Source organism: Syngnathus typhle, linkage group LG14 (genome assembly GCF_033458585.1).
Source record: "Syngnathus typhle isolate RoL2023-S1 ecotype Sweden linkage group LG14, RoL_Styp_1.0, whole genome shotgun sequence".
NCBI classification, from domain to species: domain Eukaryota; kingdom Metazoa; phylum Chordata; class Actinopteri; order Syngnathiformes; family Syngnathidae; genus Syngnathus; species Syngnathus typhle.
The window spans coordinates 3,533,668-3,543,253 of NC_083751.1; the positions used below are offsets into that span (position 1 = coordinate 3,533,668).

A 9,586-nucleotide genomic window follows, 5' to 3' on the forward strand; every position below is an offset into this window, starting at 1 on the left:
GTTGCTTTTATTTTATTAAACCCTGTCATTTTGGAGGAACTATACTTAAAATATACCGAGTAAAGATAAAGATTGTCGAAAACGTTTACACGTAATGTTATTCTCTCAAAAATACAGTCTTATCCGTAATCATATGTTTACGCACGAACATTCAAAAACAACATTTCCCAGAATGCATTTCGAAACAGGTGTCCAAAACATTGCCTTCGATAAAAATGGCTGAATCAGACCTATGGATACAATACTATTGTTATCCCATTTCGCTCAATTAAATACACACACACGACTGATGTTTTTATAAATTAAAAATAAAAACAAATTTGAAAAGTCAGGCGGGGTCCTGAGATGTCGCGTGTGCTCGGGGCTCAACTCGAGTTGAAGTTTCTCTTTTCCCTCCCCCTGGGGTTAACACCTACGGAAGACAGCATCACTAGCATTACTTAAAGCTCTTCTTAGTCCATTATGGCCACGGTGCGGCTGTTAACTTATGTGGCGTCGGTGTTACTAGTCGTGGTGTTTGAGAGGTTCTCGGCGCTGGCCGCCTTCTCGCAGTCCCTGGACAGCGACTTCACGTTCACTCTGCCCGCCGGTCGCAAGGAATGTTTCTACCAGACTATGAAGAAAGACGCCTCGTTGGAAATAGAATATCAGGTTGGGAATATTCGAATATTCAATTGGATTATAAGTGAAATAAGTGAAATCTAGTCATGGTTCTGCTAGCCTTATAAGGTGTCATTTGGTGTCCACAATGTCATGGCAGTGGTTTTTGCGAACCATCATTTTAGAACAAAAGTAGGTCTGGGGTGGAAGGAAGGAGATACGGAATGATCCACAATTAAAAGGGAGGTTAAGGAGCAATAGGAAAAGGCTGTAAGGTAGGTTTAAGGAGAGAAAGGAAGGAAGGAAGGCCAAAATTAGGTTTCAGTGAAAGAGAGAATACATGACAAAAACATCTCAAAACTTTGGGAAGGAAAAGACAGAAGACAGGAAGGAAGGAAAATATGCCAGGGGGGAAAACATGAAGTCATAGCAGGAAGGATATAAAATAAACAGCAGGCCTCAGGTAAGAAGAGAAGTATGAAAAAAGGAAAACAAATGCCCACTTTTGAACTGCATGTCAATCGTAGGTATTGGATGGCGCAGGCTTGGACGTGGATTTCTACATCTCCTCTCCATCTGGTCAGATTCTTTACAGCGACCATCACAAGTCAGACGGAATGCACACGTAAGTTCAAGCGGCCATATTAGGCTTTGCTTTTGATAACTTGTTATATGAGAAATTCTAACAAAAGAGACTAACGTAACCGGCTTCCCCCCTCAGCGTGGAGACAGAAGACGGCGACTACATGTTCTGCTTCGACAACACCTTCAGCAGCGTTTCAGAGAAGCTGGTCTTCTTTGAGCTCATCCTGGACAACATGGATGCCGACGATGAGCCCGAAGATTGGAAGGACTACGTGCACGGCACTGACGTGTTGGATATGAAGCTGGAGGATATTATGGTGAGTTGGCAAAACATCATTTGGGATTTTTAAAAAGTCGTTATCATTGTGTCGTTTTCGGAGACCCACCGCTGGTAGACTTTGTCCGGTGGTGTTATTTGCCACATTGGGTGCAAAGTGACCCAGCTGGTCAACTCCATTTGATGTCAGGCTGGTGTTGTGAACTTTCACCCATTAGCTGTTTGGGGCCAGGCCAATTGTTTAAGCCATGACAGCGAGCTCCACCCTGGTGAATTGTGTCAAAGAGCACACAGGCTGAGTGACGGGAAATGTGTCTCCCAGCTGCCTTTTTATTTTGAGCCCGACATGCTTTAAAGGAGACATGTCCAAATGTAAGAGTTTTTCAGTGTTTGGATTTTCTTCAAAGTTCCACAGGGATCAATACCCCTCCCCCTTTACTTCTAATAGTAAGTTACATTATCATGGCAACCGGGGCGAAGAGCCTTGGCTTCTATTTGATAGCACAGAGCCCGGATTCAAAATATTTGATAGCTGCAGTCGTGTACCTATTCCAGCTCGAAGGATGAAACGTATTTACCCGATGTTCACATCTCGCCATCCGACCCAGGACACCATCAACAGCGTGAAGTCGCGGCTGGGCAAGAGCTCGCAGATCCAGACCATGCTGCGCGCCTTCGAAGCCCGCGACCGCAACCTGCAGGAGAGCAACTACGACCGGGTCAACTTTTGGTCGCTGGTCAACCTGGCGGTCATGATGCTGGTGTCGGGCGTGCAGGTCTACTTGGTGCGCTCGCTCTTCGAGGACAAGAGGAAGATTTGCACGTAACAAACCTCAGAAAGGGGAGGGGCCTCCAAAGGAAGAAAAACATAATCACTGTTTGGGACATTTCAGAAACGCAACAAATGAGCCTCGGATATTTTCTGCTCTTCAGTCCACTGGAATTGAATTGATTTTGAGTTTTATTTGTCGACATCATTGCTGTAAGTTTATTAGACCAATCAGACTCACTTTTTATCCTTAGGGGGTCTTAGCCTAACTTTTGTCATACATACCATCAACACTTTCATTTATCTAGTTGTCAATTTTCAGTTTAGAAAAACAGTATTTCATTTTTTTTCCAGCCCACACTTCCGCCCAGTGTTCTATTTGAGTGATTTTCTTAAGGCGTATAATCCACCGCAGAGTGAGTTGATCTGTTTTACTAACTGACTGTTACAATCAGAAAGAGATTTATATAGCGTGATTACTGAGCAGAACTTGTCTCAAGTTCAGACGTTAAAATATTTATTCATTTACTTGTAAATGTGTAAATAAAAAGTTTTGGACTAAAGGAAAAAAAAATGGTATTGTGTGGTCCTTCGTTAGCAGCGCCTTTTTGTATTCAATGTAAAATGCTTGTACTGCAGAAAAGAAAGTTAAAATAATGCTTTTTATTTTTTATTCTCACACTTTCGCTGACCCTTCCCTAGTAACCTCAATCGTGGGACACACCACAACCCCGGTGTGTGTGTTCAGTACCTCCAGTTCTATCATTTGACCACTCAGGCCTTTGTACATTTAACTCAGTGCTTCTCAAATAGTGGGGCGCGCCCCTAGTGAAATGCTTTTGCTGTTTTTTTTCCCTCTCAATTAAAACAAATCAATCAGCCAGTTGGTTTTCTATATTTTAATATCTGATATCAGACAAAACCAAATTGTGAATCAGTCACCTAGGCTATAGCAGAACAAACAATCCATGGTCTTCAGATGCCACGCTGTCGCCATCTCCTGGTCAGCTAGTGAAATGCTTTTGCTGTTTTTTTTCCCTCTCAATTAAAACAAATCAATCAGCCAGTTGGTTTTCTTTATTTAATCTCTGATATCAGACAAAACCAAATTGTCAATCAGTCACCTAGGCCAGTGCTTCTCAAATAGTGAGGCGCGGTGCTATTCCTGGGGGGGCGCGTGTGACCCTGGGGAACAGGCTTTTTTTTTGGCAGTACTAGAATAAAGTGTAATTGCGCGTTTACTACAGCAGGGGGCAGTGGCGCTCTCATTGTTACTTCTGTCACGTTTGCGACAGTGCAACATTTTACGACTTACAAGACAAGTTAGGATAGTCACGGTGGGGGCGCGAATAGTTTTCTTCTTGCTAGGGGGGGGCGTAACAGAAAATAATTGAGAAGCACTGGGTTAAATAAAGGTTAACCTAAAAAAAAAAAAAAAAAAAAAAAAAAAAAGTGAACCCTGAACTTTGAACCCGCGGTGACCCGCGGTGACCCGCGGTGACCCCGTGGTGACCCCGTGGTGACCCCGTGGTGACCCCTGGGTGACCTTTGAACCCTGAACTTTCAACTCTATTTAAAAATCGAAAATGTGCACATGACCCCGTGAACTTTGAACCGACCTTTGACCCCTGGGTGAACTTTGAACCGTAAACTTTGACCTTTGACCCCTAGCTAATTACGTTTTTTTTTTTTTTTTTTTAAACCGGCATAGCAGAACGATCCATGGTCTTCAGGTGCCGCGCTGTCGCCATCTCCTGGTCAGTTAGTGAAATGCTTTTGCTGATGTTTTTTTTTCTCTCAATTAAAACAAATCAATTAGCCAGTTGGTTTTCTTTATTTAATATCTATTATCAGACAAAACCAAATTGTGAATCAGTCACCTAGGCTATAGCAGAACAAACAATCCATGGTCTTCAGATGCCACGCTGTCGCCATCTCCTGGTCAGCTAGTGAAATGCTTTTGCTGTTTTTTTTCCCTCTCAATTAAAACAAATCAATCAGCCAGTTGGCTTTCTTTATTTAATATCTGATATCAGACAAAACCAAATTGTGAATCAGTCACCTAGGCTATAGCAGAACAAACGATCCATGGTCTTCAGATGCCGCGCTGTCGCCATCTCCTGGTCAGCTAGTGAAATGCTTTTGCTGTTTTTTTTTCCTCTCAATTAAAACAAATCAATCAGCCAGTTGGTTTTCTTTATTTAATCTCTGATATCAGACAAAACCAAATTGTGAATCAGTCACCTAGGCTATAGCAGAACAAACAATCCATGGTCTTCAGATGCCACGCTGTCGCCATCTCCTGGTCAGCTAGTGAAATGCTTTTGCTGTTTTTTTTTTTCTCTCAATTAAAACAAATCAATCAGCCAGTTGGTTTTCTTTATTTAATCTCTGATATCAGACAAAACCAAATTGTGAATCAGTCACCTAGGCCAGTGCTTCTCAAATAGTGGGGCGCGGTGCTATTCCTGGGGGGGCGCGTGTGACCCTGGGGAACAGGCTTTTTTTTTTGGCAGTACTAGAATAAAGTGTAATTGCGCGTTTACTACAGCAGGGGGCAGTGGCGCTCTCATTGTTACTTCTGTCACATTTGCGACAGTGCAACATTTTACGACTTACAAGACAAGTTAGGATAGTCACGGTGGGGAGGGGGGGCGCGAATAGTTTTCTTCTTGCTGGGGGGGGGCGTAACAGAAAATAATTGAGAAGCACTGATTTAACTGAACGTAAAATGAAAAACAAAAAAGTGGTCACACTGCAAACAAGCAGGCAGTCATTTAAGACTCAAGAGTGGGCATCGTCCGTCCATCAATCCATCCCTGAATTTCTGGGACTGGTGGAAGCTGAAAAAGAGGAGGGCGGGTGGACGTTAGGGGTCAAAGGACAATGCCCAGTCCTGTCCACACTGTCAATCCATCGCTGCCACTCTGTGTCATAGAAAGGCGATGCCTGAAATTCCACCCAGGTCATCTTCTTGTCCATGCCCTTGTCCTTGTACAGATTGTAAACTTTGCTCGGGCAGTAAATATATTTGCCCGCATGACCCGGGAAGGTCGTGTGAACGTGAGGGCTTTCGGGTCCTTCTTTCAGCGGATGGCGGCAGAAACAACATAGACGACCCATCAGCCAAGTCTGTTTTCTTTTCCTCTTCTTCCCAGCCTTCATTTTCACCTGACACCAGGCTTCCTCCATTTCCTTCTGGAAATACCCGGACTCCAAAAACTGTTTGAAGAACTGCTCGGGCGTATTAGCGACATCCAGCTGCGTCTGGGCCGGTGGCGTGACGGACAGCGGCGGCTTCATTGGAACGCTGTCCGGCTCCATCTTCACCAGTGGAACGCTCTCTGGCTTGACATCTACCGGTGGAACGTTGGTCGGCTTCATCACCACTTGAACACTTGCGGGCTCCATCTCCACTGGTTTCCTTGTATGGTCCGACCTGAAGACTTGGCTGAAGGTGCCCTGGAGCAGTTTGTCGATGGCTTGTTCCTGTCGCACGCACCCTTCGACGAAGCAGTCCTTCAGGTAGCGATCGGTCACAGACACGCCGCACCAACCTTCGGGCTCCTCGTATGAGCCAAACGACTGCGGAGTGTCGTCCCCCCTCGGCGCATTCTCCACGGCGTGGAGATAAGCCAGATGAGCACGCTCGTACCTCAGGTGCAGTATCGCGTTCAGTTGGCCCATCATGTCTGACGGCGACTTGCTGGTGCAACGCAGCTCATCTAAGACCGTCTTGCATATAGCTTGTTTGGAGGTCACCAAAGCCGGCAAGATGTTGGTGACACGCTCGGGCAGTTTCTCCAGCCACCGTGGATTGTCTGCGAACCAGCATTTGCGGCAGATCTCACAGCGGAGTTGGGAAGACAGGATGTAATACTGCCCTCCGGTGCCGACGATTGCTCGGGGTCGTCCCTCACCAGCGGACACGATCTGCTTCAACAAAGACCATGTCAAGAGAACTATTTGCGCCCATCATATCATTGCATCAAAGTGTACGCACCTGTGTCTGAGGACAGCCGTGCAGACAAGGCAACCGGTACGTGCTCCTCAAGCTGACCATAATCTCGTCCTCGGGTTTCCAAATGAAGAAAGGATGGAGCTGGAAGATATGTGGAGACGGCAGCTCCGCCTCGGGGTGGACGAGCTCCGGCTGCGGGGGGGAACGCCACAGAGAGAGGGCGTTGCCCGCTCTGTGCACCGGGCGACATCCCGGCCACAGCCCCAGATCCTGCAGCTCCGTCATCATCCACATCTTCTGATGTTCTGAACACATCCACCTCACATTATCATCATCATCCATCGCCGTTTTTTCAGATATAATCTATATAGAAAGAAAATTAGGGGTGCACCATTATGCCCATCATGATCATTCATCACAATTAGATGTTAGGTCAAATTGTTTTAAATTGCACTACAGGCTTACTTGTGCTTAGCTACCTTGTAAAAAGGTCGTAGGACCTCCGCTTTTGGTGTGGGTGGAGATCCTGGTGGGAAGGCTCGTGGAGTCGCTCTGGAACTCGATGCTGCAGCTCCCGATGTGGGCCCGAAGAGGCTAATTTTCTGTCGGCGTTCCATAATCGCCTTGTGATTTCCCGATTTGCGATGGCATTCCAATGCTTTGGTTCCCGCTGATCCAACTCTCAGGATTTTATTGCATAAAGCGCAGTGTGCTATATATGCATTTCCCTCCACCGGCTTCAACCATGCTTTGAACCGTTTGTCCTGCAACCACCAATATTTAAACCTGTAGTTAACCATGTATGCAGAAATTATAATTCGATTTTATTCTAAATTCTCTGCGCTGCTATGCTAAGATTTAACGTAAACAAACGACCCTACATGAGAACGTCTATTGGTGTTCGATAAATATTGACTGGGTGGCACAGGTAGCCTTTATTTAGTTCCGCTTCGTAGTTACATTAAATTGTCCTTAAATAAATCCAAACATTTCAAAGCTTGACTTTATGGAAGTTTATGATAAGTATTGGATTTAAGATTTTTTTTCAGACCCGTGGATACACTGCGTACGACGAGCAAAAAAGAAGTTTGTTTCGGTTTCTGTTGAGCGACGTTACCGCATACCAACAGTAGGGGTCGCTACTGACTGCGTTTACGCGTTTCCACTTCCGGGACGCTCAATCAGCTGTAACATTCTCCTCGGGTAAGAGGCTAAGCTTCGAAATCTACCGATATTTGCACATTACTAACTTATCGCCGGCTATAATTATAATAACATAGTAGAGATAGATACATGAGTTTTTAACTGAAATATAAAAAATGATGATGGTGCAGGCGGTGGATTTGCTAACCTAAACTACCTGCACATAAGAAGACTGAGAAGATTTTGGAAAAGAGCCTTGGGGAAACTATGATCTCCACCTGACCACATTCAAAGAGAACTTTCGTGTTTTGTTTTGTCACAACAAAGCCTGATCATGTCAAACCTTTTGTGCTAAGGCCAAGACCATAAAAAGATTGATCAGAACAGCTTCCACTCTAAAGCTAAATCTGTGCTCGTTATTCAGAGCGATGGGGCCAGACGACGGCCCGGGTGCAGCCGTCGCCTGGAGGAAGGTCCTGTGGGAGCGCCAGCCGTACCCGGATAACTACGTGGACCGACGCTTCCTGGAAGAGCTCCGAAGGAATGAGGGAATCCGTCAGTATCGTTACTGGGCTGTGGTGCGAGAGTCATGCTTGGTGGGGCAGCAGCTTTCCTGCGTGGCTATTTTCATCACCCTCTGGCTCTACATGGAGCAGGTATCTGATGGATCGTTTTATTATTAATAGTAAGATTTAATCATTATTATTAGGTTGGCTGGAATTAAATGTTCTGTCAGTGTTAAAGGACCAATTTTATTCTGCCTAACGTTGGAAGGGTCCCCGGCCTAAAAAACATCTGGTCAGGATTCTATCCTCCATCCATAATGTCTTCTGCTGTCTTTTTAGGGCCTCCTGTCCCCAGAGACCCTCCTGCTTATCAGCCTAGCGAGCTCCTTGCTGGGCTACGGACTGTACCAAGCCCTCGCGTCTCAGGCGGAACCAGTTCTCCAACCTCGGACTCATTCGGATGACTTACAGAGCGCCGCAATCTTCCTGTCTTTCATCTTTGGCTTCTCGCCCGTGCTAAAAACGCTCACAGAGTCGGTCAGCACGGACACAGTCTACGCCATGTCGGCCGTCATGCTGCTGGCTCACCTGGTGTCCTTCCCTTACACCCATCCCTCACCTCTGGGCAGCCTGTCCCTCAACGCAGCCTTGTTTGCATCTGTGTGTCTGGCCTCCCGCCTCCCGGGCGCCCTGCATACCTTCACCATGCTCAGCTGCGCTCTCCTGGTCTTCGCCCTTTGGCCCTGCCTACTGAGGCGGGTGAAGAACGGGGCCCCGCGTCACTTTGCCGCCGTGTGCGCCGGGGTGTGCGCGGCGGGCGTAGGGGGGCTGGCGTCGCGCTGGCCCGGCGGGGCGCTCATCCTGGCGCTGGCCGTGGCCAGCGTGATTCTCCTCTGCCCCTGGCTGCTGATCCGCTTGCAGAGGCACAAGGACAACATCCAAGGGCCGTGGGATGAGGCGGAGATCCGCGAGGACCTCAGCCGCTTCCTCCAATAAAGGAGGCCTGCTTGAAACAGACATGAGCTGGACACTTGATTAGGTACATGAGTTTATGAGATCAGCCTTTACCAAGATAAGAAAAACTGTAAACAATAATGTTGTTGTTTTTTAACTCTCTTCACAAAGGTTTTGTTTTTATAGGTAAAGCTGCTATTTTAATATCTCAAGTATTGACCTCAAAAGTTGAGGTTACTGCAAATTGTGGATACTATGCACTCATTTGATATGGTCAATGTGGAAAATATACACAATGCAAATTACAACCCAAATCCAATCTTCATCCTAATCTGCTGGGCTGGGTCTAAGAATGAACCCAATTTTGAGTGAAAGTAAATCAATTTGCTCATAATATTCTATACAGCCCCTTCTTGGATAGCTGACGCTTCTTTTCAGAGTATGGCCACAAGAAGCCACACTCACTCACCGCAGTACTGTATTTACCATTTTTTTCATTGAATTATTTTGTATGTATGGCCAAAAGTGTTTTCACACAAATATTTATAATAATTATGATTTTACTACTGACAAACTACAGGTTAGTTGACCCACAGGTAGAAATTGCCGCTGTGTCGCCATTGAAGCAACCTGTATTATTATGGAACCTTGTTATTAAAAATATATATATTTGTGCAAATAAAAGTTTCTAATTTTACAAGAATAAGGTTACATGCTTAAATTTTTTTAGGCTATTATGTTTGAGATAAAAAGTTAGCCATCTACCTACCAGAGGTGGCGTACTTGATTGC

At 45.7% G+C, this 9,586-nt stretch overlaps 3 protein-coding genes across 6 annotated transcripts; 2 read left to right on the forward strand and 1 right to left on the reverse strand.

Moving 5' to 3' along the window:
- Positions 1 to 346: 346 nt before the first annotated feature.
- Positions 347 to 2,804, forward strand: tmed5 (transmembrane p24 trafficking protein 5). Its single transcript, XM_061298203.1, has 4 exons — positions 347 to 651; positions 1,128 to 1,225; positions 1,322 to 1,502; positions 2,071 to 2,804. Exons 1-4 carry the CDS (start codon positions 463 to 465, stop codon positions 2,287 to 2,289), a joined length of 687 nt encoding a protein of 228 aa, XP_061154187.1. The 5' UTR covers positions 347 to 462; the 3' UTR covers positions 2,290 to 2,804.
- A 1,792-nt stretch (positions 2,805 to 4,596) lies between these two features.
- LOC133166416 (uncharacterized) lies at positions 4,597 to 7,170 on the reverse strand. Of its 4 annotated transcripts, none has more exons than XM_061296308.1 (3): positions 6,672 to 7,170; positions 6,235 to 6,497; positions 4,597 to 6,164 (listed from the first exon to the last, which is right to left on the reverse strand). In XM_061296308.1, the coding sequence occupies exons 2-3, from the start codon at positions 6,484 to 6,486 to the stop codon at positions 5,040 to 5,042; spliced, it is 1,377 nt and encodes a 458-aa protein (XP_061152292.1). In that variant the 5' UTR covers positions 6,487 to 6,497; positions 6,672 to 7,170; the 3' UTR covers positions 4,597 to 5,039. The 4 variants fall into 4 exon arrangements, with proteins under 4 accessions (XP_061152292.1, XP_061152290.1, XP_061152293.1 ...); XM_061296306.1 differs by having other exon boundaries at positions 6,235 to 6,555; XM_061296309.1 differs by having other exon boundaries at positions 6,658 to 7,170.
- A 93-nt stretch (positions 7,171 to 7,263) lies between these two features.
- Positions 7,264 to 9,501, forward strand: pigc (phosphatidylinositol glycan anchor biosynthesis, class C). The gene is made up of 3 exons (XM_061296310.1): positions 7,264 to 7,395; positions 7,760 to 7,991; positions 8,181 to 9,501. The coding sequence occupies exons 2-3, from the start codon at positions 7,764 to 7,766 to the stop codon at positions 8,835 to 8,837; spliced, it is 885 nt and encodes a 294-aa protein (XP_061152294.1). The 5' UTR covers positions 7,264 to 7,395; positions 7,760 to 7,763; the 3' UTR covers positions 8,838 to 9,501.
- Positions 9,502 to 9,586: the final 85 nt, after the last annotated feature.

What these genes read in the sequence shown, in the direction of transcription:
- pigc (XM_061296310.1), top strand. Translation starts at nt 7,764, where the DNA reads ATGGGGCCAGACGACGGCCCGGGTGCAGCCGTCGCCTGGAGGAAGGTC. An exon ending in TCTGGCTCTACATGGAGCAG is followed by an intron (nt 7,992 to 8,180) that starts GTATCTGATGGA and finishes CTGTCTTTTTAG; the next exon opens with GGCCTCCTGTCCCCAGAGAC.
- tmed5 (XM_061298203.1), top strand. Translation starts at nt 463, where the DNA reads ATGGCCACGGTGCGGCTGTTAACTTATGTGGCGTCGGTGTTACTAGTC. An exon ending in AAGTCAGACGGAATGCACAC is followed by an intron (nt 1,226 to 1,321) that starts GTAAGTTCAAGC and finishes TTCCCCCCTCAG; the next exon opens with CGTGGAGACAGAAGACGGCG. An exon ending in TGAAGCTGGAGGATATTATG is followed by an intron (nt 1,503 to 2,070) that starts GTGAGTTGGCAA and finishes CATCCGACCCAG; the next exon opens with GACACCATCAACAGCGTGAA.
- LOC133166416 (XM_061296306.1), bottom strand. Translation starts at nt 6,992, where the DNA reads ATGGTTAACTACAGGTTTAAATATTGGTGGTTGCAGGACAAACGGTTC. An exon ending in TCCTACGACCTTTTTACAAG is followed by an intron (nt 6,556 to 6,671) that starts GTAGCTAAGCAC and finishes CTTTCTATATAG; the next exon opens with ATTATATCTGAAAAAACGGC. An exon ending in ACGGCTGTCCTCAGACACAG is followed by an intron (nt 6,165 to 6,234) that starts GTGCGTACACTT and finishes TTGTTGAAGCAG; the next exon opens with ATCGTGTCCGCTGGTGAGGG.